The sequence below is a fragment of the Perca flavescens genome, chromosome 7 (genome assembly GCF_004354835.1).
Source record: "Perca flavescens isolate YP-PL-M2 chromosome 7, PFLA_1.0, whole genome shotgun sequence".
Classification (NCBI taxonomy): Eukaryota; Metazoa; Chordata; class Actinopteri; order Perciformes; family Percidae; genus Perca; species Perca flavescens.
Window position 1 is genome coordinate 9566076 of NC_041337.1, and position 26565 is coordinate 9592640.

The 26565-nt window shown below is 40.1% G+C and overlaps 2 protein-coding genes and 1 long non-coding RNA gene across 6 annotated transcripts; all 3 read right to left on the reverse strand.

The window, feature by feature from the left end:
- Positions 1 to 5324: 5324 nt before the first annotated feature.
- On the reverse strand, positions 5325 to 6564 carry LOC114558158 (ubiquitin carboxyl-terminal hydrolase 7-like). The gene is made up of 5 exons (XM_028581942.1): positions 6394 to 6564; positions 6043 to 6157; positions 5879 to 5939; positions 5498 to 5622; positions 5325 to 5396 (listed from the first exon to the last, which is right to left on the reverse strand). The coding sequence occupies exons 1-4, from the start codon at positions 6528 to 6530 to the stop codon at positions 5591 to 5593; spliced, it is 345 nt and encodes a 114-aa protein (XP_028437743.1). The 5' UTR covers positions 6531 to 6564; the 3' UTR covers positions 5325 to 5396; positions 5498 to 5590.
- Positions 6565 to 12631: 6067 nt separating this feature from the next.
- Positions 12632 to 13854, reverse strand: LOC114558260 (uncharacterized). The gene is made up of 3 exons (XR_003692942.1): positions 13780 to 13854; positions 13481 to 13542; positions 12632 to 12716 (listed from the first exon to the last, which is right to left on the reverse strand). It is a non-coding gene; the product is annotated as an uncharacterized LOC114558260 (long non-coding RNA).
- Positions 13855 to 14433: 579 nt separating this feature from the next.
- pou6f1 (POU class 6 homeobox 1) lies at positions 14434 to 26084 on the reverse strand. 4 transcript variants are annotated; one of them, XM_028582920.1, is made up of 12 exons: positions 25621 to 25697; positions 24904 to 24996; positions 24338 to 24418; positions 23756 to 23936; positions 23471 to 23607; positions 22779 to 23004; positions 21192 to 21436; positions 20958 to 21086; positions 18643 to 18966; positions 18048 to 18183; positions 17796 to 17964; positions 14434 to 16880 (listed from the first exon to the last, which is right to left on the reverse strand). In XM_028582920.1, exons 4-12 carry the CDS (start codon positions 23925 to 23927, stop codon positions 16535 to 16537), a joined length of 1884 nt encoding a protein of 627 aa, XP_028438721.1. In that variant the 5' UTR covers positions 23928 to 23936; positions 24338 to 24418; positions 24904 to 24996; positions 25621 to 25697; the 3' UTR covers positions 14434 to 16534. The 4 variants fall into 4 exon arrangements, with proteins under 4 accessions (XP_028438721.1, XP_028438722.1, XP_028438719.1 ...); XM_028582921.1 differs by having other exon boundaries at positions 24696 to 24996; XM_028582918.1 differs by lacking the exons at positions 24338 to 24418; positions 25621 to 25697 and adding an exon at positions 25716 to 26084.
- Positions 26085 to 26565: the final 481 nt, after the last annotated feature.

Here is a 26565-nt window from a genome sequence, read left to right on the forward strand (position 1 = left end):
AGGCATATTTACAAATCCACTTCATAAATAGAGCTTTTGCCTCGGGTCGAGCATATAAACAAAACCTAGGAGCTTATAGGCTACATAACAAATCAACAAAAAGAATAAAATAAAATAAGAGAAAGTAAATGGAAGAGACTATCTCAAATTAAGTTAAGAGTTTCAAGTAAATAAATCAATTCAAGGGCTTTTTTTATTATCTTTAACCCATTTCAATAACTCAAAATATTTAACTAATTCTTCGCCGCAGGACGCTGCCACGTGACCTAACCACACACACACACAACGTGGAAGCATGTGGCTGTTTGCCAGAAGACACATTTTGTGCAAAACTACACATAAAATCTCCAAAACCATAAGCTATTTCTCAGCCTTTCACTCAGTTTTCAATTGTATAAAACACTTTTTTCAAAACACTACACACAATTCTCTACGTAAGACCATATACAGTCAATGGGTAAGACACAAAAATCTAACAGGAAGTGACTTGCTTTCCTTTTCCAAACACAATCAAAATGCTACACTTATTCACCAGGTCACACACACACACACACACACACACACACACACACACACACACACACACACACACACACACTCCTCACATGTGCAAACACATTATGCTTACAGTTTTTTCTGATTGCTTAAGCACATTTTTTTTAACTATTGGCTATTTTTGCAAAACTCTACACACAAATAAGAAAACCTTTCACCCAATTATCAAAACATTGTAGTTCTCTTGCAAAAGCGAACACAGCTAGATTAACTCTTCACACCTTCGTAAAAATTGTGTTTTCGTATCAAACAGTAAACACAAGCCATCATCTACTAAGCACACAATGTGCCAACTACACACTGATGGTATGAATACAAAACACATCTGGCTTTTGCTTTCTCTGTGTACAGATGTCAATTTGAGGTGATACTTTTGTCATAGTGTCATGTAAACATACAAGGATCCAAACTTCAAGTGTTGGTGTTTATTCACACTCATCAAAACCAAGACAAAGTCAGAACACAAAATAGTAATTTCACAAAAAAAAAAAAAAAGTAAAAGACAATCAGCCTACATCATGTCGTCTTTCTGGGTCCGGCCACAAAATTTCGTCCACATCGCATGCGATATCCTCCAGTCCAAGGCACCAGGGAAAATATCTCCTTGAATGCCGTATCCAGGCCTGACATGATGCCTGGTCAATATCTTCACATGCCTCCTTCATTGCCTGTAACAGGGCTACCTGTTGATGAGGATGACGGTCGTACACTTTCCAGCGCCAGGCAGAGAAGAACTCCTCGATGGGATTTAAGAATGGAGAGAATGGAGGGAGGTTGAGTGCCATGAAGAATGGGTGGTCTGTAAACCAGTTGCGGACCAAAGCAGCCCTATGGAAACTAACATTGTCCCATATGATGACATATCGGGTATGCTCTGGTCTCTGAACAGTGAGCATGTCATGTAAGGTGTCCAGGAATGCGATAATGTGTGCAGTGTTGTATGGGCCTATGGTTGCATGATGGTGAACAACACCATTTAGGCTTATAGCTGCACACATGCTTATGTTACCACCACGTTGTCCTGGGACATTGATGATGGCACAGTGTCCAATAATGTTCCTGCCACGTCTCTTGGTTTTACTGAGGTTAAAACCAGCCTCATCTACAAAAAGTAGCTCATGTCCCATGGCATCTGCTTCTAGTTCCATCACTCTCTGGACAAGACAAAACAAATGCAACACATCAGGCCCATGCACAGCACTACAGTATGCACTTCCAAATTCAGAACCAATGACTCTATAGCTTACCTGCACATAGTCATATCGCAGTTGCTTTACACGTTCTGTGTTTCTCTCGAAAGGAACTCTGTAAATTTGCTTCATTCTTATTCTGTGGCGCGCAAGTACACGACTTAGTGCAGAAATGCTTACACTGTGTATATTTTGAAAGATGGTGTCATTATCAATTATGCGCTGCTGTATTTCGCGCAGTCTTATTGCATTATTGGCAATCACCATGTTCACTATATGGGTCTCTTGCTCTGGAGTGAACAATCTTCCTCTGCCCCCAACATCTGGACGTCTAGCAATTCTGTAAAGTAACAATTTCAGTATTTTTGCATGTATGGTACTGTTGTGTTTCTCATTAGAGTATGGCAGTGCTACAAAGTACTTACCGATTCTCATTTCGAAATGTCCTAATGATGCTTGCCACAGTGTAGCGGCTCAAATTAGGCTGAACCCGTTGGCAAGCTTCCCTCAGGGTCATCCCATGGTTGATGACATGGTCCACTATTGTAGCTCTGATGTCATCAGTTATTCTATTTCTTACTCTTCTTACCCTCCCTCTTTCCCCTCCTCGTCCTCTTCTTGCTCCTCCTTGTCCTCTTCCTCTAACTTCCTCTAACCCTCTCGCTTCTTCAACTCCACGTCCTCTTCCTCCAACTTCTTCACCTCCACGTCCTCTCCCTCGGCCTCCTCGGCCTCCTCGGCCTCCTCGGCCTCCTCGGCCTCCTCTGATTCTCACTCTTCTCACTCTTACTGCTCCTTCCATTGTACTCCACACAGACAGCTTACCTGTGGCTTATTTATAGTGCTTAGGCTGATTGCAAAGTGAACTAATTATCTAAAACAGCTTTCACATGTGAAAGTGTGCCAGACAGTTGGCAAAATAGTGTTAATGATAGCCATACATGTGTATAATTTTGCTAGGAGTGTGTTGGAAATTTGGTAATTGAGTGTAAGCAGTGAGTTGTGTTTAAAGTTCTGCAAAAAGAGTGTTGTACAGTGAATTGTGCCTACAGTTTTGCAAAGTGTGTGTAACAAAATTGCAAACTGAGTGCAAAGCAGTGTTTGTGCTTTTAGTTTTGCAAACTCAGTGAGTGGTTTTGCTATACGTTTTAATAGTTTTAGAAATTGTGCTACAAGAATCACGATTAGCGCTTAAGCATTCAGAAAAAACTGTAACTGAACACTAACCAATAACTGCTTTAGTACACCTATACATAGGTCAAAGGTCAGATTACCTGTTTTGAACAATGGATGCCAACAATAGACAGAGACGACAATGAGGAGGAGGAGGAGGAGGAGGAGGAGAGAAGAAGAGAAAGAAGAAGAGCATCTCTGATGAGATCAGGGCCACATTTATTCATCATGTGATCAACCACAGATTGACCATGAGAGAAGCCCATCTTTACAGTGGCGTCCATACTTCAAACTTTCAGAAATGAGAACAGGTATGCAACTATCTAATGACTATTTCAGCATTAGAAATCAATCAGACTTTGTTTTGCATAAAATACCCCCACACCCCCGCCCAACACATAAGCACGCGCAAACACACACACACACACACAAACACACACATTGTGTGTTTGCCTAACATCTCATAAACACACACATCATGATGTGTGTGTTTATGAGATGTTAGGCATTTTGCATTTTGTGTGTGCAGTTTTGAAAAAAAAAAGGAGACAAAGTTTGGAAAACATGTGTAAGCAGTTGGAAAAAACTGTAATACATCCATGGGACACTCCCGTCTGTTATTAACAATGATGACGCAGTGATTAGTGACAATTCTCTCCGACCAATCAGTAGTCTGCAGGTTTTCGCGTCACTTTTTGCTTCAGCTCGCTTGGAACCTCCACGGAGGTTAAACTAACTAAGTAAATAAATACATAATAATAATAATAATAATAATAATAATAATAATAATAATAATAATAATAATAATAATTAATCCTGCAAGGGAAATTACAAGTAGGCTACCGTGAGTGTTTTTCTTCTAACGTTAGTTAGTTGAAGCTAAAGTCTGTAATAAACTAAGTAACTAAAACACTCAATGTGTCTTTGAAACAAAACAATTTTAGCATAAACTCTTTCTATTAAATCAGATTTTCAGTCTGCAGCTTCAAACTGTAGTTTTCATATTTTCCATCAGATGGAGACATGTTGTCATGTTTCAGAGCTCTGCTGTCTTTAAAAAGCATCTAAATCAATGTTTCTGCTAATCACTGACATATCACAGACACATTGGTGGGATGTAACTAAGTACATTTACTCCAATATTGTACTTAAGTCCAAATGTTGAGGTACTTGTACTTTACTTGAGTCTTTTCTTTTCATGCCACTTTCTACTTCTACTCCACTACATTTTAGAGAGAAATATTGTACTTTTTACTCCACTACATTCATCTGACAGCTTTAGTAACTAGTTACTTTACACATTAAGATTTCTACACACACACACACACACACACACACACACACACACACACACACACACACACACGCACACACACGACAAAAAATCATAAGAGCGGAGTTCCAAGCCATCTTCTCTCCCTGTGGTATTAAAGAGGAAAACCAGACAATGATTGGAGGAAAATTGAATCAACATCAGCCTGGCGATGTAATACGCGACGTAATACAACATGCTGCAGACTGAAGCTGTCGGCTGCCACCTTGAGGTGATTGATTTACTTTGTGCATTATATTTTTTTCACCAATCAAAAGTAAGCGTTATTTCAGTAGTGATGTGTCACATGTTTTTCTTCTGGCAATCTACAGCAGATTCAGAGTTTGGCAGCAATCCACTCCACTTAAATAGTCATAATCACATACATTGTACACACATTTATAAAAAAAAAAAATACTTAAGTTTCCCTTTCACCAGAAGTAAGTCATAATTATTTCTAGATAAAAACATGGAAAAGGTGTAGGTCTATTATGCTAACTGTTAAAGGGGACATTAAATATGTTTTGCAGATTATGTTCACTATAATCATCTTGTGACTTTGCAAATACTTTTAATAAACATGTTTTCTCATCATGTTGATGCTGCTGGCTAATTTCTGATTTAACCTGTGTAACTGATCCTCTGCAGAACTCTACCAACATCAAACATTATTCGGATCTGTATTTTCCACTCTGTGATGGACATGACTTAACCCAGTGAATAAACTGGTTATTTTACTACATTACATGTCATTTCAGCAACTTACAATTGCTATATATCAGAGGTTGCACACCTCTGGAGCATCTAGGGGTCAAGCTTGGTCAAGGGGTCTTGCTCAGGGACACATTGGTTGATGTATCGCAGTGGGAATCAAACCCAGATCTCCCACAGCAAAGGCATGTGTCATATCCACTGCGCCATCACCACCACCACCAAAAAGATTCAAAATGAGGCTGAGATAAATGAAAAATACGGAAAAATTAAGCTTTGATTACATTTTTTGTTAAAACTTACTATCTGTTATGCAGTCTTTTCCCAGAGTTTCATAAATGAGACCCCTGTACAGGATCTTGACAGTTCAAGTGTTTATTTAAGTGCTGTCTTTGTTGGTTTGATCCAGGGAGTACGTCATCAGAAGGTCCCACCATTGCCAGACCGGCCTACATCTAACAGACACAAATATGTTAGTGGTGCTTTGTGTGTGGGGAAACAAGAACATTTTGTGTGTTTGACTTCAGTGCAGGGTGTCACAGTGTTGTCCTCTTACCGATCTTTGGTAGAAAACGATACAAACGGCAGCACCAGTTGTCTTGGCAACCTTGGCATTACTATAGCAGAGCCATCGGTCATATGCGGCATCCTACCCCAGGTTTACGCACTCGCTGTAGTGTCCTAACAGAAGAGGACTGTTCACTGTCACATCAAGTGTCTAAGGATGAAGTGCAACTTATGAAAGGTTAATTTAGAAGAAAAAAGAACTTAGTGCAAATTGTAAATTGAAATTAGGTAACTGAAAGAGCGCCAGTCAATATTAAGTATTTCAATATTTCTGCCTCTGATTGACACTTATCTATCTGTTACATGTCTGAGAACCTAATAGAGGACTACAGAAGGTGACAGTTGAACCTTCAATGTGTAAATATCTTACCACTGTTCCAGTTATAGCCTAAATGGCTGATGACACTAATCAGTTTGTACCAGCCATCAGCCTGATAAGACACACAGATAACAGACACATAGTTAGCTTCACACATACACAAACGCAGTCCACATATTTACTCTCTGTGTGTCCCAGGTGTGTGGTTGTTTTACCTGGCTGGTAGTCACCATCAGCTCCCTGAAGGGCTGAAGGACTACGGGGTCATGCAGCTTCTCCACCTCTAGTGACGGACTGAACCTGAACCTCTTCAGGTGTATAATCAGGTATCTGTAGACAGGAAAGAAAGCACGGGATAGATCATTAATGCAGGCATGGTGGATTAATGGATTATCGATCATAAGCATACTGCCGAATAATTAATAGAAACCACTCACTGCCACACATCTAGAGATAAAAACATCAGATTGTACAGCAGACATCTTAAAATTGTTGGTTCAGATATAAAGTAAATATGATTTGTATAAAGGCCCCTCAGGGTTTGTGGTGGATGTGATGTCACTCACCTGGGCAGGGTTAGAAAGGTGGAGCGCCTGACTGATGTGTTGCAGCCACACTCACAATTATATTCCAACTTTGTCTCCTGCAGTAACAACATGTCAGTTATGTATTGCGTAACACCATAAAAACCCATACAAAACATGTAGAGAGGGGGAAGTAAAATGGTCGTTGTGCTTTAGGAGGTCTCCAGGTTCGTTGAAAAACTTGAGGATAATAATAATTAAATTGTTATTATGAAACGAGGATCATACTATTTTGGCAATATGGGGGTGCTCAATGTCTAATTTCACACATAACTACTGGTTTTGTACGGTTATATTAAGTTATATACAGCCTTTAATTATGATAATGCTGTAAAAAAAAAAAAAAGGTGATAAGAAAGAAAGAAAAGTTCAATAAATATTTTTTACGTGTGTGTGTGTGTAAATCCAACCACCCCTGTGAAAGATTTAAGTTTCACTTTCCCTGATCCGCGACAGACGAGGAGCATCAGACGAGGAGATTAACGTTACTTAACAATGTCTGGAAAAAGAAAATTTAAAGTGTGGATGCACTTTCAAATGGTAAAAGATGATCCAAAAAAAGTAAAATGCAAGTTGTGCCAACAGCTCATGTCCTACCACTCGTCAACAACAAACATGGCTTTCCACTTAAAACGGGTACGTTTATTACCAATAAAGACGTTTCACTTTTTCATATATAATGGCGCTTTTAATTTACGAATAGCAATATCATATGTTGGGACTTAAAATATGTTAGTCTTTTTTCTAGATCCACCCACAGTATCAGACTGACGACAGCAGTTCATCTAGTAGTAGTAGTAGTAGTAGTAGTAGTAGTAGTAGTAGTAGTAGTAGTACCGGAGCTGCGCCAAAACTAACTCAAAGAAAGCTAGATTTGAGACCGCCATTGACCGAGAAAAAAGGAAAAGAGAAATCCAGGACAATTGCAGAGTTTACTTTGCTTCACAATGAGGCCAGTGAATGTTGTGGACGGTGAAGGTTTTAAAGAATTAATGCGCACACTTGAGCCAGGATACACAGTTCCGGGCCTGCGGTTTACATGTTACCCTCCTGCTGACTAGTGTTGTGCCCTTCCCAACCCATTCACACACACAACACACACACACACACACACACACACACACACACACACACACACACATGTCGACTATAGAAAGATTTGTCAATTCTGATTCGAATGTGTAAATCCTTAGTCGGGGAAACCCCTATTAATATTAGGCATTTAGTTGTGATGGTTAAGGTAAGGGTAAGGGGCTAGGGAATGCATTATGTCAATGACGGGTCCCCACAAATATAGTCAAACGCACTTTGTGTGTGTGTGTGAACAAAGGGAAGGTCACAGAGCAGAAGTTATGAGTTCAATATCACAACTATACTGCGGTCTTAATACTTCAGAAGAAATACAGTGCAGTGCCAATTCCAAATGTGGAGCAGAAACTCCTGGTTTGTGTTGGAAGAGAGAAAATGGAACAAACCAGCTGGATTTGGAGAGCAAGAAAGAAAGAAAGACGTCTTCTTCTTTGTCCTCTGGTTGTCCTCCTCAGGTGGAGGTGATGTGGTGGTTGCTGCACAAGCAGAGATAATACTATACTCTAGGGGTGGGAGATATTGACAAAAATGAATATCTCGATATATTTTTTTCAATATCTCGATATCGATATTCAGACGATATTTTTGAAATCCTTCTAGAAGTTAAAAGAAGCCCTGTTCGGAGGCTATTTCAGTGGTTCTCTTGGGAAAATGTACAAGCAAGATGAAATCCTAACAATAAACAAAGGGCTCTGTTCTGTAACATATTGCACACAACCATGTCCTTATTGGAAGCGGTCCTGGAGCTGGGACAGGGCCGGGTCAGACTAGGTTCTGATAGTCCTTCTACTTGGCTCTATAGTCCTTCTGACCGGGACTTATGCTGGGATCAGGAGTTGGATGTGACCTGACTGGCCCAGGTGAGGGAGAGGTGCAGTTCTGTGTGCTTTTTTTGATGATAGAGTTTACATGGTCTAGTGTGTTCTTCCCTCTAGTAACACAATCTACATGCTGGGAGAAAGCTGGAGGGGAACAGACTTTAAGGACGCCTTGTAAAAGTCCCCTGTATCCCGTATCCAGGTGATCGCGCTGCAGTTTGTTCACTATGGTTAGCAGTGAACCAAACTTTTGCTAACGTTAGCATCGGGGGCTATGTAGACGTGTGCTGTTTTCGTAGTAAATAAAATGTACAGTATATTACCGACACGGCTCCAGGGCAGGTGAGCCGTGCTGGGCAACGATCCTGCAGTTGGTACTATTAAGAAATGTCTAAATGACGTGGTCGTTCTGATTTCTGGAGGAAGGAGGAGAGGCTGGGGTCGAATTGAAAGTTAAGCAAAAGGTTTAATGAAACTACATGAAAACGACAGTCAAAACACAATCAAACATAAAACATAAAAAACACTGCCAGCAGCAGACTGCAAACATGCTTCCCTTTGTGGGGACACAGATTGCAGCCATGCGACATGACAAAACAATACACTGTAAACAGCGGACTTCTACATGCTTCCCCCTGCGGGGTCACAGTTGAAGCCCCGAATCTTTCTCCTGCTCCCACATTTATTCCTGTCTCTCAGGATAAGGACACACCTCTGAATTTCAGGTCTACTCCAGGTCACAGACTAAGGTTGATTATCATTTAGTGCTGATTATATTCAAGTTTACACAGTTTGCATTTCCTTTGTTCTAACCCAGACTTGGCACCAGGAGGTTGGAGACTCAAAGAGACGTTTCTCTTCATATGTTAATAGTTGGTTTTAACCAAATCAATTTAACCAAAGACAGGAAGAGAGGGGGAGAGAAAGGGTCTGTCTTTACCTATTGTTTACAGAGACAAAAGGTGGTGATTGTGATAACCAGATCAGTCTGGACCTATTCTTTACATTCATATACATTCATTCCTATTTTCATAACCCGGTTACAGCATACAATTTATTACTTAAAACATAAAACATACATAGTTATTAAAATCAACATTGTTACAACTTTATTTAACTCAACAGTCCCTCCTTTCACACCTTAAAAAGGTGTGAATATAATATTATATATATATGTTACTGAACAAAAATGTAGACATTAGCAAAGTTGTAAGAACTAAATCATGATTTATGAAAGAAATTATTTTCCTTCTCTGACCTCATCTTATCTGACTCCTCATCTTATATCAAGAAGGTTATTTCTCTAACCAAAAAATGGTTAGCTGGTTTTACTCGCAGTGATCTGTGTGTAGGATTCTGGTCTCAAATCTGTAATTTAATCAGATGGGTTGAAAATCTATTCAATAGCAAATCTGGGGAAATGGTGTAAGCTATGTGAAAAGATCTTTTATCTGGCTCAAGGAAAAAATGCATTAGATTTGATCTTAATCACAAAGGAGCTAAAAAACTGATACACACATACAAACTTCAATATATGCTGTCAGTTCAGATGGAGTGAGCACAAGGAAACAGTCTTCATCATTGTCCATTCTGTAGTGAAAGATGCAGACTGGGGAAAAAAGTCTGAAATCAAGATTTTGAAAGTTCCTTGTTGTCCAATCTGAAGATTTGGACAAAATCTCAGACTAAATCGACAATATGAAGTTTGTACTAGAGCTGCTGTGTTTGTGTCTTCTGTTTGGAAACACGTTTTGTGATGAAGAAGGGCGTGCGCCTGGGAGCACCTACGGAGACAGAGTATTACATAGATACATGGGTATGATTCCGGACAACACAGGACCAGATGGCATCGTCACCAAGGCCCTAGCAGCCTTGGGTGGGCTGTCTGGAGAATTGGCCCAAAACTCTGGAGTCAACAATCCTTTTGGTGACAGATCAGAGGGGAGCCCAGGGTCTCATTTACCGCTGGCCCAATTCTCATCACTCCCCTTGTTGGCGTTGGTGTCCTTTGCACGCCCTCTCAGAGACCTTTAGAGCAGCCACAGTTTCTCTCTCCCTCCTTTTCAGAAACATGAAGATGGACCGGCTGGGTGTGCTGCTTGCTCCAGCACCTGTAGAAAAAAGCCATCCTTAGCTTTTTGGTGTGTCAGCAGGGACTCCAGTCTCCCTGCTCTGTCAGGAAACCACCGCAGAAATTCAGCAGCAGTGATGCTCCATGCTCTCAGTCAGCGTCTGGTCAGATGAACTGGGTTCCTGTTGGCACTCTGCTGGGCTTGAAGTTGAAGTGTGAACCTGGTTCCTTGTGATGCGTCTCTACTGCAGCGCTGATGCCCAACCGCACCTTGTATGATTCTCTCCACCTGGACCTGGACCCCTTGTACAGATGACGTCATCAGGCTGAATGACTTCATCAGCAGGAATCTGGAGGCTGCTTTCACCTGTGAATAAAATGGCTGTGATATGCCAACACACTGCCTTGCGAAAAGTCATATTATTGTTTTCATTGTTGGGCAATGTCTAGGTGTGAAAACAAGGAAGAAGAAAAAATGTGATAGTTTGTCCTTGATTTGTCCATTAATTTCTCATGGAGGAGAAATTTCCTTTGTCATCTGTGTTTTCCAAAGTCCTTAAGACAATGGGCAAAAAGCTTCAGTCCATAACACAATAAATGATCCCAAAAAGTCATGAGTCTATTGTAAACATACAGTACAGATCATCAATTACAAAAACACAAAAAACAAAAACAAAAAATAAAAACTCCACAATTTTCTTTCTCATTGGGGGAATGGGCTGCGTGATTGATCTTTTACTATTACTTTAAACATTTTGAAATTGCTATTTTTTGAGCAAATCAATGTCAGTCACGTGTCATTCTTTGTGCTCCATTCAACACTGAGAAGAAGAAGATCTGTGTAGTACTCTGTGTGGCCAGCACAGAAAACTATTCAAATCCTCAACTCTCCCCCCATTTTTTTTTTATTTTTTAACAAAATATTTATAAACTAGGGAATAAAAATAATAATAAAAATAAAATCAACAAACCATAAAGAAATATAAATGGAAAAACTACTACCTTGACTCTCTCAACCCAATGATTTTTCAGAGACATCATCAGCAACATCAAAGAATAAAAATAACAAAACAAAAACAAAAAATAGTGGAAAAAGATTAGCTACAGTAAGATCAGAATGTATTAAAATGCAATGCATTTATCTTCATGTGCCTGTTATTTATCATTTTAAGTGAAAAACAAACCAATTTTGAGTCACGATGCACAAAAATGCCAAATATGCATCTACCAAATTATCCATTGAAAACCCCCTAAGAATCTTAAATTATTTTTGTTACAATTGTAGCTAATGTTAAATTGCTTAAAGCACCTCAATTTATTTCTCCATACTGCTAAATTTATCTCCACCCCCCACTGGACTGTCTTCCCAGGTAGGATGGGGGAGTCGCATCGGTGAGAGTGTAAATTCAAACAAAGGCACCTTTTGTCTTTGTTTCATGAGTGTGACTTAAACAATATGTGTGAAAAAATTCTAACAGCTACTGTTTTGACTTGCAATAGGCTTATCAATCATTCAGACACAATCCTACTCAAGGCAAAAACCGAAAAGAAAAGAAAAATAGATGATTAAAAATGAAATGCACTTATCTCAACTACCTGAACCATTGAGCAACAAACATTAAATCCCAAAAACTCTGAGCAGACATTTTGCTCCAATTTTCAACTGCTGCTCATTCATGCATTCACTGAGAAACTCCACTGAAACTTTAAAACATTTCCACATCTTTCATAGGTTCAGGGTCGGCGCCCCAGTCTTCAAAAGATATTCATACCGATTAATCCATTTCCACTATTTCATCCATTCTCACTGATCCGCCCTTTTCCACAAAAATCAAAACAGCCATCCAGTTAGCCTTTCAATCATAAAGCATTCACAATGCAATCTCTTCAGAAATTTAATTTCTCTAGTTTACCGTATTTTCCATAGTCTGACCCCTGGTTTTAGTAGACGCTCTGTTGTTATGATTTACCAACCAGATGGAGTCGCTGGTCATTATCAGGAAATGGAATTTCCAATGCAAAACTCAACACAAACGAACATCCACAACATTACCAGGATAAAGACTTGAGTTGACAATGAGCATTTCCTTACCTCTTCACAGTCATTGACAGACGTTTAACTTTGCTCTGTAGAGTAAAAACAAAAGCAATGTCTATGTCGAGCATCTTTTGTGTCCAAAAACCCATTTTACAAAATTCTCAAATCTTGGTGTAAAACGCTGTTACTTCCTTTGAAACTTACCAGGAGTCGACTGAACAGTCTGTACCACCTCCAGTCGCAGTTCTCCGCAGAGGTCTTGGCAGCAGGCACTTCTGAGACAGTGACTCTGGTGATGCACAGAAACACATATTCTATTATACACCCAAAATCTTTCATTTAAGGGCATTAAAAACTCTGTTACAGTTGTCACATACTTCAACCATGGCTCTAAACAAATCAAGAAACATTGTTATGAGACCATGATATATACTCCAGAAGCTAAAAGTAAACTAACTAACTAGTAAAGTAACTAACATGTTTCCCCAACGCTATTCTCTTTCACACTTGCACCAAACATAAGATTCGGTATTCACTTGTACACGCTTTTAAGAAAAATTGGCCGAAGGTAACTTGAAGTGTGACAAGTGTGCCCATTAGCCTACATAATCATCAGATTAATCAATAGCAAGCAAGAGTTAATATTGATGATGAAGTCTTCAAAAACAAATTACTAGTCATAGTGCATGTCTCTGAGGTCACTGACTTTTACAATGACACAACATTTAAATATCTTCTTTTTAAAGTAAACTGATGAGAAAACAGAAAAACTTGTATGATGTCATGAACAATCCTATAATAAAAAAGTGAATCTTTTAATTTGTTGTTGACACTCTAACAGAGGAGCTGATTGACCTCTATGGATTATATTATGTTGTAAGATGTTTCTTATATCTTTGCTCCTCTGCATAATATGTGAAATTAGTGGAAAATATCAAGAAAACACCTTACTGTACTGTGCAACACAGCACCTCAATAAATTGCATCACATCGTACAGATGTCTTTATTTTCCCAGTCACTAACTATACTGTATTCAAAAGCAACTTTCTTACCTCCCATTGGAGCACTGTCTGCTCTTATCTCACTCAACTTTTTCAGGAGTGATTTGATTTTTCTGTCAAGGAATAAAGGAAAACACATATATATATATATATATATATATATATATATATATATATATATATATATATATATATATATATATATATATATATAATGTGTCTTCTTTGCTGACATGAACAAGCATCACAGACAACTACTACTCTTGTCAGTAAAGACAGAGAGATACTCAAAGATTTAGATGAACAAGGTCTAAAACACTACACAAACTTTGTACATCTGTGAAACAAACCTTTGGTTGATGGTTGAACATTGTTGCAAATCTTTCAGTAGGTAAAATGTGAGTCAAATGTTGGTCAACTTAGGTTCTCAGTGAGTGTAGGTTTCTAACTCCAACTTGATCTGCTTCCAGAGCAGAACATGTTGTTCTAGAATGAGATGCTTTATGACACACTGTTCTAGCCCACTGATATACTGTACATTGACAAACTCTTATTAACAGGCCCCTTGCTTGGGAAGGTATGATTAAACCCACTCAGTTTGACCCAGTACTGTAACCCTGACTTAATGCCCTTAAGGGCATTTCTCACATTTCAACAAGCAGGGCAGGGGCTGGGGAAGTTCTGAAGGCCCCACAGCAAAGCCTCAAAGCCTTTACCAGCACCACATCTAACCTAACCTAGCCAAAACGGTTTTAGAAGCAGACCCATAATCAAGAGCAGACCTCATCATGGCCGGAAAAATTAGCAGCATCGTCTCCCTATCAGCCCCCCCACTCACACCCAGCCAGACTTGACAGTGTTGGTCTTCTTCTTCTTGGGTTTTAACGCCAGCTTGCATCCCTAATGTTGCACTACTGCCATCTTCTGGAGTGTCCGGTATGTCAGATTGTCCTCATCAGTCCTGTTCTCATTGAAAATATATCAAAAACAACAATAAGGAGTCGTTAGTAAAAACAGGGTTTATTTGATTTTTCGGACAGAAAGACAGATAGCATTCAACTTCTTTTTCCCTTTTCTCACATTTTATGTGCTTTGCAAAAATCAAATGACTTAAAGCTGATATCTTATCTTATTATAGTTTAGCTCTTCTTTTCTCTATTAACTTTATTAAACAATATTAAATATTGTCATCCCATATTGAACATGAAGGAAACCACCTTAAAGCATAACCTTTGCAATGTCAATTATTTTGTATGGTTAGGCATATACTGTACGTATGTCCACTGCAATATAGGCCTATTTATTCAAAATTATTCAAAAGGAAAATATGAGCTGGACCATCAAATGCACCATGTAATTCGCAAAATCAAAGAATGTAATTAATGCATATTAGGTTTTATATTTAATCTGCAGTATTTTACATTTCATCTGCATAAAAAGTAAGTTAATCTTAGAGATAGATGTTGCTTGTTAAATTGATGATTGCAATTTTGCCAGTACTGCTACATTTTGCAAAGCAAAAGATTCTTGCTGTTCAATAAACATTGAAATGCAGACATTAAATTCTCCCACATACATAACTGAACCCTTGCACTGTACATGAACTATTCGTAACCCTTTTACTGTACTTTCCCTGCTGTCACTAAAGTGCGAAGAATTCTTGAAGAATTGGCAAATACAAAGAAAAACGCCATAATATTGTTCCTAGAAAACAGCTTCAGACTGCACATGCAAACACTCTTCAAACTCATTCAGACTAAAAGTCATAACACATTAAACCAAAAAATCCCCTTCCTTGGCTGAAAGGTTGATTACATTTTTTTTAATTCAGTAATTTGATTGAGATTAGGCTTAGTAAGATTAGCTAAAAAAATATGGTGCTTACAGTATGTTTCTAGGCAACGTAAGACTATTTCAAATTGACTTCATAATTGGCCAATTAAGCTCCTCCTAAATACTTTATCTAACTTAAGATTCAAAAAATGAAGCAGAAACATTGTTAAGCCAGGGGAAGAATGACAACAGTGAATCAAGAGGAAATCACAAAATACTCTCAGAGTATTATAAGCACATTAAACAGAAAATGTCAAAACAGGACAGACTGTGGTGAATTCACACACCCATACAGTATGCATATTTGCATGACCAGTAACTTACAAATGAGAAAAAAAACTAAAAAACTAAAATCAGTTTACAGTTGTGGCATCATAGGCAATAGCCGAGGCTACAACTTTATTTTGATAAGAACCTGTTGTCCATCAGAAATGACCCTCTCTATTGACAGCCACTCCAGTGTGACACCTTTCACGCTGCTGAATAAAAATATCAAAGCCACACAAGAGGAAATTACTACAGATTTTAAGCTCATCTTTGTAATTATGAAGAAATATCAGAATGATGATTGTCCTAAAACACTGCTGCAAAGTCAGGAGTCTATAGATAGCAAAGTTTGGCGTTAATTGGACAACTAATTCTGATGAAAATAAGGTGATAAGCTATTTTAGTCACAAAATCTTATGCCTGTCAGAATCGTTATTTGTTTGCAAAGCTGCTCACGCAGTACAAATACTATGCAAATATGAAATAAATGCGCAGCAAGCATTTTGAAAACATCCATGGTGGCAAAAGCATGTTATTCAAATATCAGCGTAATGTCAGGGTTTGTGACAAAGTGACAATTATGTGACTAAAATCAATGTGACTCAATGCACAATGTCACTCGATACGATTCAGAGGGATAGCCTATAAAACCACTTGTATAAAAGTTATTCAAATTTTTTAAATATGACACGTGTATTATCATCACTGTATATGATAAAAAGACCATGCAGTTTGACTTAGTACCCACCACACAGGAGTTGTGTGCACATATACCGCCTCAAAATACAATCACAACTCATCTTTACTACTCTTTCATAACACTATTATTATTATTAAATTACACACTTTTATGTAATTTCCTTCCTTTTCTGAAAAAGTTCATATTCTTTAATAGATTCTGGCTTGTATTTACAACACAATTCACCACTGTGTTGCTGTATTAAATGTTCATCTTCCAAAAAAAACGACAAAAGATCGGCGGCGAAGCCTCCCAGAACGAGGTTGCTACTGAACCTGGAAGACGTTGATTTTGCTTGTGTTTTTCAGCGTCTGTCGCCGGTTGCAGAACCATACTCGCACGACCTCTCGGTCATAGTTTAGCTCTCTTGCAATTTCTGTAATCTCTTGGCCTGTTGGCAATGCATTCTTCTCAAAGTAGGAGTTAAGAACTTCTATTGCCTGCGGTGTGAAACTTGTACGCCGCTTGCGTTTTTTGGATGGTTCCCCGCCGACAAACTCCATCAGATTCTGCTGGCCTTTCTGGTTCCAGTGCTCGGCCTCAGCCAGCCACTTTTCCAACACCGGCTTTAGCTTCTGAGCACTCTTGGGCGTGATATCCAGCTTTTCAAACCTGCGGTGCGAAAGAAAGTTCAGTCTGAACTATTTCATGAGAACACACTGTATTAACTCTATCTCAAGTTCCTCCCTATGAATTCACATTGCAGAAAAGAACTTTAGATTGTTTTGGGTACTAGCTCACCAAGCTTTAACCAACCTATTGACAAATGTCTCATTATTTTACTTAATATACTTACTTACCTCTAAACATTGCCCATTCCCCATTGCTGTTCATATTAAAACCCACTTTAAGATAAAATCTTAAGATGTATTCTCCCAGATGTCTTTATTTGTTTCTGTATGGAAATGTTAATTTAAAGGAATAGTCCCACATTTTGGGAAACCTGCTTATTGGCTTTCTTCTAATAACCGGTTAGCTTAGCTTAACATAGGATAAACAGTGGAAACAGCGGGCAACAGCTGTATGATTCCACCTACTGTGGATTTTGTTAAACCATTTTGATTCATAGGAAATAAACAATATAAAAAATATGTCACAAAAAAATACAATTTATACTCACAGATCTCCTTAATTCTATGAAGAATGTAGCCAAAGCAATGAAGATGTGTTTGAATTAAGTTACCTGAACACATTCACATCAACACATTCATTTAAGGATGTAATACTACAGTCTTTTACATATAAATGTCATATATATGTTGCTGTGATACACTCACTCCACTCCGCATGACTGCACTGACATAATGAAAGTAGATGAGTAAATGTTTGCATGGGGGCCTTAACTACATTCCACTTCTAAAAGTGTTACAATGGTTATTTGGGTGCATGCAAATTGGGTCAGTCTACGGACATATCAAATGCACTGTATACACGCTTTAATAAAGAGAGAATACTGTGTAGAATATACATTACATTACTGAGGAAAGCTTCCATATGCAAGACAACATGAACAGGGAAGTCATTTACCTGCAAATGGCAGACTGGCTGTAGGCCGGACCCTCCGTTGCAGTCAGAGCCTGCCCTACTTGTGTCTGAGTAAGCCCCAAGGACAGCCGGCGGATCTTGAAATTCTTGGCAAACTCTCGAATCTCTTCCAGATTAATGCCTTCCTCGCTGCTGACTACCTGCTGGGGTTCTACAATTGCAAAGAGTCTGGTTAAAAATAACTACCTACTTAAAATGGATCTATGTTTGGATAGGAGAAGCAGGTGTACATACTGCTGACGAGCTGGCCCACTTTTGCAATGTCTCCACAGGTGATGGGTGCTATAGAGGAGAGCGTGGTGGCAGTCTTCAGCACAGACGGCTGCGGGGCGATGACAATTGGTGACTGACTGACAGTTGTTACCGAAGTCTGCGTGGGAACAAAGAAATGATATTCTTAGATGGCAAAATGGCAAAGTTTTATCATATTTAAATACCTTCAGGAATAGTCAAAAGATCTGCCAATTAGCGGCGTCTATTCAAAGATTTAGCAGTTTGGTCTGTTTCAGCTTTAAGATAATAGAAGGGTCCTTTATTGTCATTTCTCAGCTCTTACATACTTTGAAACACAATGTGTGGGCAGCCACAGCGCAGCGCCCAACTCCAATTTCTTTTGCCACTGACAGGAGCACTAACCTAACACACATGTTTTTGGTGGTGTCAGGAAACCAGAGCACCCAGAGGAAACCCACGCGGACACCATGCAACCACAAAGAAAGGCCCCTGCCCAGACGGGGTATGGAACCCAGTACTCCGCAGTGCCTTTTTGCAGCGAGGCAACAGTGATTGCTTTTTCAAGTGTAAATGCAGACAGGTTTTTGTTGTTTACCTGTGTGACAGCTTTGGTAAGTGTTGGAGGAGCAGCAGGTTTGGGCAGAACTGCAGCAGCAGAGGTTGCAACTGCAGACCCATTCCCTAGTGTGGCAATGATCTGGCCCTGGGCGTTGAAAAGCAGCTGTGGGGTGACAGTCTGGACCTGGAGCCCTTGGAGACCCTGGAGCCCCTGTAGCCCCTGAAGACCCTGAAGACCCTGGAGGCCCTGGAGGCCCTGGAGGCCCTGGAGCCCCTGGAGCCCTTGGAGGGGAAGGGTGTGTGTCGCTGGCCCTCCAGCCAGAGAGGCTGGGTTAAACAACAGCGGGAGGGTTCCTATGACCTGTAAACATTGTTTGAATTTAAAAGAAATACAAACGATCAATTGAAAGTGAATCTCTGAGATAGTTTTTGCTTACAAAACCCACTCTCAAAAAATTCAACAACCTGTCAAGTACGTCCTATTAGCACTTCTTTTGGATTCAAATCATGTCTTTTTAAAGTAAACACTGCACCACAAACTCCAATGACCTGCAATAATGGTCGGATTGAGTAATGGAACCGTTTGAGAGGAAAAATCCGTTTTCACAGAAATTGTCTTATGCACCACTGACTTGAAATAGCACTGCTGATTGATGTTAACTAGAGGATGGGGTTTTTACAATATTCCCCCCAACAGACACAAAAGTATTTTCATTGTCCTTGGAGAAGTTGTGATTATCAAACAATATGCATCAATGGGATCCCGTCCAAAACATTTTAATGGCACAATGTGAGGAGAGCATGTGAGATGTGTTCAGTCAATCAAAGTCTAAGGGCACCCGGCGCAGCGCAAAACCCGACACAAGTGTCTTTGCTAGTTTAAGACCAACACAGTTGTCAATTTCCCGTCCAGCACCCACGTCGTTTAAATATCAAATGCACCTGCGCCCATCTTTGCGCCCATGGGCGTGCTGGTCTTACAGGGATGTGTGTTTAGGTGAATTCTTGGTGTATTTGCTATCTTGAGGCAGCAGAAAGTGATCGCGCCATTGACCAACAAAAACCTGATCTAAAGTCAATAACGCAGCATTTCACTGTTATTTAACAGTGCATTAGTAAAATGTGCCTAGGCTCGTGCACAGCGCGCGCGCACACTATGCTTGTTACACAGACACACAGGGATGCGCAGCAGCACACAAACATGCAAAAGATTAAAAATAAAAATATTACAATGTGAATTAGTATTAGGATATGATCTGCTCGCACACTTTCACTTCACGCACGAGCAGATCAGTTTATTCTCCTGAAAATCTCTCCTTCCTGCTCAGCAAATCTGCCATCATAATAGCAATGCTCCAAGGTCCAAACGCGCCTGGCTTTTAAAGGGAATGGGAGATGGCACTTGGATTGGTTTATTGCATGTTACGCCCAAAACACACCTTGAATTAATAAGTACAACCCTTTTGAACCATGCGCCCGGCACACAGACTCTTTTTTTCCGCTGTTAAACTAGCAAAAGTGGATTCGTACAGTACAGGCCAAAAGTTTGGACACACCTTCTCATTCAATGCGTTTCCTTTTTATTTTCATGACTATTTACATTGTAGATTCTCACTGAAGGCATCAAAACTATGAATGAACACATATGGAATTATATACTTAACAAAAAAGTGTGAAATAACTGAAAACATGTCTTATATTTTAGATCCTTCAAAGTAGCCACCCTTTGCTTTTTTATTAATAAGGGAAAAACTTCCACTAATTAACCCTGACAAGGTACACCTGTGAAGTGAAAACCATTTCAGGTGACTACCTCATGAAGCTCATTGAGAGAACACCAAGGGTTTGCAGAGTTATCAAAAAAAGCAAAGGGTGGCTACTTTGAGGAATCTAAAATATAAGACATGTTTTCAGTTATTTTACACTTTTTTGTTAACTACATAAATCCATATGTGCTCATTCATAGTTAGATGCCTTCAGTGAGAATCTACAATGTAAATAGTCATGAAAATAAAGAAACACATTGAATGAGAAGGTGTGTCCAAACTTTTGGCCTGTACTGTACATTTGTACACGCCCTAAACGCACCTGCGCCAGGCGCATAGATCTTTAAACCGGCCCCTAGAAGTCTTTTTTGGCTAATGATACACTACCAAGGAAGAGATGATGTTATTTCCTTTTAACAGATCCATATTTAAAGCATCTTTCCTTCAGCATGAAGTACAAAGTAGAGAGCGTGAGGGCGGTTGGGAGGAGGTGCACAAGACGGACATCATAGTTCCAATCCAAACTCACAAATATAACATCACATAACATAATAGAAACTGAGTGGCATTATTTTATGACACCCACCTGTCCCTGGGCATTTGTGATGATCTGGCTGGTGATGCCAGCCATGTTGGACATGGCACTGGTGATGATGGGAGTGGAGGTGAGAGAACTGAGAAACTGGGGCTGAGCTCCCAAAGAAGAAGCATTGATCTGAGCAGAAGAAAAACACAACATATGTCAATAGCACAGAAAAATAAATTGCACGACTCACACAATATAAACAGTACAGAAAGTATGAACAAGCAGCGTTCTTACAATGGCAGGATTGATGGAGAGTCCTGCAGTCTGGAGTGCCGCTAAGGATATGTTGGACTGAGAGACAGTAGTGGCGGCCGTGGTGGCCTGTGCTGCCGCCACCTGAGCAGCGGTGACCTGGGCATTGGTCACCTGTGTTGGCTGAGAGGTGGCCTGCACCTGCTGTATGGAAGCTGCTTGCGGTTGGAACATCGTCTGGGCATTTGTCTGCAGTTGGGGCTGGACAGAGTTCAGGACTGTCGCAGCTGAGTAAAGATTCAAGAGTTTGTAACCTGTTATTTTTCTGTAGTTCAGTGTCACGATACAGACTCTAAACATTTTCACAAGACTCCGAGGCTACAGCCACGCTAGCGTCTCTGTGAAGCTGTACTTAGGCACAGTGGGGCTTTGAGCTAAATGCTACCGTCAGCATGTTAACCAGCTCATAGTGACAATGCTAACATGCTGATGTTTAGCAGGTGTAATGTTTATCAAGTTCACCATGCAAGTTTAGCGTGTTAGCATGCTAACATTTGCTAAACACTAAACAAAAACTACAGCTGAGGCAGATGGGAATGTCATTAGTTTTGCAGGTATTTGGTTATAAACCAAAAGTATTTAATTTTGACCTGATGATGACACAAACTAAAAAGTTAACAGATCACCAAAGGAATTACAATTCATCCTGAGGAGAACATAAATGCCTAAACCAAATTCCATGACAATCCATCTAATAGTGTAATGTCAACCTCCTGTTTGAGCTAGACGAAAAAGTCCAGGGTAAATCTAGGCAAAATGTAATCGCAATCCACCCATTGTTGAGATATTTGAGTATGGACCAAAGTGGTGGACTGACCAACTGACTGATTTTACTTTTCCTAGAGCCGCGCCGCTAACAGTGGCGCCAGCAGGATTTTAGTTTATAGTACGCACATGAAACATGTTAACACAATCATCATGGCAGCTTTTCATACAGTCTACAAGAGTCATGCAGAAGGCAAAAATACACCACAAAATAATGTATCTGTAGTGACTTTCAACAAAAAGGGCTAGTTTTGGGTGCAGTTTCTGGGCTGAAAATAAACCAATGTCTAGTGCGCTGTATAATTTTGGATTTGGCAATCTATTTATTCACAGTTACATATAGGCTACACATGCTCACTGTACTGTTCTAATTACAAGTCGGAGACAAGAGTAAAGTTCTCGCATTTACTGTTTTCCTAGAGCACTCAAAACAGTGCCGAGAAAACTTAAAAGATGTGTCACAATGTCTCACAGAAACAGAGCACCAACAACAGAGATTACGTTACTAGCGGACCAGAACTGGCCCCCCTCTGCTCTACCAAACACCAGCATGCACACTGACAATGCATGTGCCATGCATGGGAGATGACAGACTGGCTCTTCTAATCCAGAACTCCCAACTGTATGATCATCATCATTAAAAAAAGAAAAAAAATGTACGCATGGTGTGTACAGGATTACGGCTGCCGACGCTACTGGCCACTAGCGTGACTAATTCAAAATGTTGGTATTGTATTGTATTTAGAAATCTCAAAATGAGAGGCTAAATGGGGAGCACATGTACACAGAGAGTTTGTGTTTTACCTTGGAGGCCAGCAAAGGGCAGTTTGAGGAGATTTCCGGCCGTGTTAGCTGCTGTGAACCCGGGGATAGTGGCTACATTGGTGGTAGGCAAGGTGAGAACAGCCAGACCACCCTGGCCACCAATGGAGCCTGCCATACTGAGGGGGATGAGCAAGGGCTGCCCCAGGGATCCTGTCTGGGCCATCATACCAGTCATCAGAGTGGCCAAACTTTCCTGGGTCAGCACCTAATGTAGTATATTAAAAGATTTGTGACTGGGATTAACAGAGTATTGTTTTTTTTCCAGGCAATATTTTTACCTTATTTGTCTCTTTTTACATGCATTCAGTTTTTTTTACAGGGGCAATTTTACTGATATTAATCATAGTACAATTTTCATTGCATTGCACTCAAATACACTATCTTTCTCCACTCCACTATTGAGTTTGAGTTTTTTTTTAAACATATTGGGTATTTGATGTTTTGTTGTTGCAGCGGTATGGTTTGATTTTTCTCCAGTTGCTGGAAAAAGAAATTCTCAGCCTGAGGCTGTGTATTCAGGTGTTTGGGATGATATTCACCCTCGAGCTCTTGTTCTTTTCTGTCCCTGGTTTCAAGACCAACGAATGAGACAAACTAACTATTGACTACAACATTCTTTCTCTGATGACTTAAGATGAATATGTAGTCGGTGTGTGAGTTCCCAGACATACCTGTGGACAGCCTTGTACAGTGATGGGCATGGCGGCCTGTGGCTGCGACAGGGACAAACTGACGGGAACAGCAGGAGACAGCGTTTGGACAGCAGGGGCAGGAGCCTCTACAGACACCACATGCTGCTCGCCCAGCACTGCAGGAGCAAAGCCACGGTTGGGTCTTACTGACATTTGAAGTGGTTTTCACAGCTGTCGTTAACATTTCAGTTCAACTGTGTCACGTATACGTATGAATGATAAGTCATCTCCAATTCCTTATTATCTAGCATGACCGTGATTTACCTACTACCCCGGTGCTCTGGGGCACGTCCTGCGTGCTGCCAGCCTCAGGTTGCTCTGCAGGCCGAGCCACTCCCTCCTCAGCTTTAGCTTCACTCTTCACATCGGGTACTGATGATGGCAGGGACGCGTCGACTTCTACCTCTAGCACACGAATCGTCTCATGGCCAGACATCACAATGACCTGCACAGCAATTAGGAGTAAAAGCTGAGATGACTCATATGCAAAAGAAACCGCACTACACTATTCTATTTTGTATTCAGGGTTCTAAAAAAATATAATAGATAAATTAGCTATAATTGTGTTATTAGTTTGTGAAACACCTACGTGAATAAAAAAAAAGTAATATTTTAAAAGTATCACTTGATCTAGCACCTGAAGGTGCTACAAAAATAGCCAATAACTGAATTTAGTATTTCTCTACTTCATCAACTCCCCCTTTAACCACATATAGTAAATCAAAGATTTTGACTTATAGGATGATGCATGGCATGCAAACATGAAAGACCTAGAGGAGAGGCAGCAAGACAACCTGGGCTGGAGGTGCAGAGAGACAATGCAGGAAGAGAGAGGAGGATGCATACCTGGCTGTCTTTGGCAGGGAATTTCAAAGTGCGGGATTTAAATGGCTGAAAAAAAGACTTCTGCAGTCAGACAGTGAATGGCTACGGAGAACAGAGAAGCCGAGCACATGTTAGGACACAATGACCCAAAACAAACCAAACAACAAAAAGAGACACGAATGAAAAGCGCACGGCATGAGTACACAAAAAAAAATAAATGACAAGAGCATTAGCCAACAAGCAGCTCAAGCAATGCTTTCTTCAAAGCTCCCCTCTGCAGCGTTTCTTGTGTTTGCTGACTATGTCCACACAGAATGTTACTAGACAGAGGAAAAAAACACAAGTTATTATTAAGCATGGCAGTTTGAAGACCGCTAACCCCAAAGTGGGTCCTGTTTTCAATGGACTTCGGTGGAGGTTAATCATTCCATTGTGGTATGGTATGTTGACACATGGAGGGTGACAGGAGCAAACAGCAGCAGAGAATGTGAGGACAACGTAGGTTTTCAGGGTTTGGCTAAGCTCAGAGTGGTTATAGCGGGAAGAGAAGGCCGCTGATCGTGCTTTAACAGACAGGTGAGGGTTACCTGCTCATTGACAGTAAGTGGGGCATCTTTGGCAGGGGGATCCTTGGAGTTCATGGCTCACTGCACCACCACAGCCACTGTCTTCCTGACATTCTGGATAAACAAACATTCATTATAGCAAACTCTGAAAAAGGCCTCTTCTGGATTTAGTGACCACTTAATCCACTCCTAATGTTTTGCAGCCATTTCAGAAATTAAAACTAAATATGAGGTTTCATGATGGTGACCCCTGTTAGCCCACAGTATGTCCACTATAGGGGCAAATGCTAGTTAAAACAGAACCACATGCAGAGGGCTGCTTTTTTTATTTTATTTTTATACATGGCTATTTCTGTCATTGCAGGACCAGACTATTTGGAGGGGCCTATAAACAGGCCATGCTGTGTTGCACTTCGGCTGCAGAGAACGTGATGAAACACGCTGATCGTGGCCATGAAGTGGTTACATTTTTTTATCGCAGATCAAAAAAAAAGATTCAAGATGGTGCATATCCCGCCGCAATGCCCTGTTAGCAACGAGGATCTGTCAAAACTTCAGCGGGTGTTGATGAGCTCCCCACCCGGGCCAATAAAAGTCTCGCCGCGTCGGCCACTTTTCAAGACGAGCACTAACCACCAAGTACATGCGACAGCAATCATCTCTACCCGTGGCTAGGGAGCGAATATTATGTATTTCCCTCTCTTTATCATAAATATATAAATTATGCTAATTACGAACATTGCATATTAACCAAAACTCATTTCCTCTCGCCATTTCGCTGCTATGCGCGAGCAGAAGGCTCGACTGGACTCCGGTTGTTATATTCAACTTACCGCGTAAATGCAGCTTATTTTCTGTAATCCCCCGCTTTTATAAAGGTCCTTGTCACAGTTTGTTTCAGTCACACCTAATTAAAAATTCATCTCAGCTCCCAGACAGGCGCTGTGACTGCACACAAAAGAGGTATTTGCATTGATAAGGAGGGTTGCAATGTTAGGATCTCCTCTCTCTTAATATTTAATGACGATGCCCTTTCTGCAACAGTTCAGATAGTAAAAAAATCCATCGGGGCTCTCACAAAATCCTATCTGAGCTGTAAAGTCGGACAAAATTGCCAGAAAATTGGCTTTTTGCACTACGTCATGAACATAATTTATGCAAGGAAAAAATCTTGCATTGAAAAATGTCTGCTTCGACTTGCGAGGTGCCATGGTTCTCTTAAAGGGGAAGTAGCACAAATAAAAGCCGAGTTAGAAGCATTGACAGTAAAATAATAGATAGCCTAAAACATTGTGCTGCTACACGAACAGTTGCCCAATTACTGCTCTTCATTTAACTTAAATCATTTAGAATGACAAACAAGCTGCTTATTATAGGCCTACTTACTTCTGGAGCCGGGCAACATGGAGAAAAACAAATTCACAAAATATTTACCCCATGACATTTTTGATAAATAATCATCAGTAATTTGGATATAATGACTAAAGGCAAATAACAGAATACAGCTAGAACAGGCTGGTAAGGTCAGAAAATTACATCACTTAATGCAGCCTTTAAAACCAGGGAAAAACAACACGTGTCATATTGCAATATTACCATATCCAAAATGTAAGATGATATATAGTCTCATATATTGTTATAATATATAATATTGCCCAGCCCTATTTACTTCTATGAATTAGT

Coding starts and splice junctions, on each gene's coding strand:
- LOC114558158 (XM_028581942.1), bottom strand. CDS start 6,530: ATGTTTTGTATGGGTTTTTATGGTGTTACGCAATACATAACTGACATG. Junction 6,158..6,393: donor ACCTTTCTAACCCTGCCCAG/GTGAGTGACATC, acceptor TCCTGTCTACAG/ATACCTGATTATACACCTGA. Junction 5,940..6,042: donor TGATGGTGACTACCAGCCAG/GTAAAACAACCA, acceptor GTGTCTTATCAG/GCTGATGGCTGGTACAAACT.
- pou6f1 (XM_028582918.1), bottom strand. CDS start 24,957: ATGAACTCCAAGGATCCCCCTGCCAAAGATGCCCCACTTACTGTCAAT. Junction 18,184..18,642: donor TTACCAAAGCTGTCACACAG/GTAAACAACAAA, acceptor GTTCCCACGCAG/ACTTCGGTAACAACTGTCAG. Junction 16,881..17,795: donor AGCCAGTCTGCCATTTGCAG/GTAAATGACTTC, acceptor TTCGCACCGCAG/GTTTGAAAAGCTGGATATCA.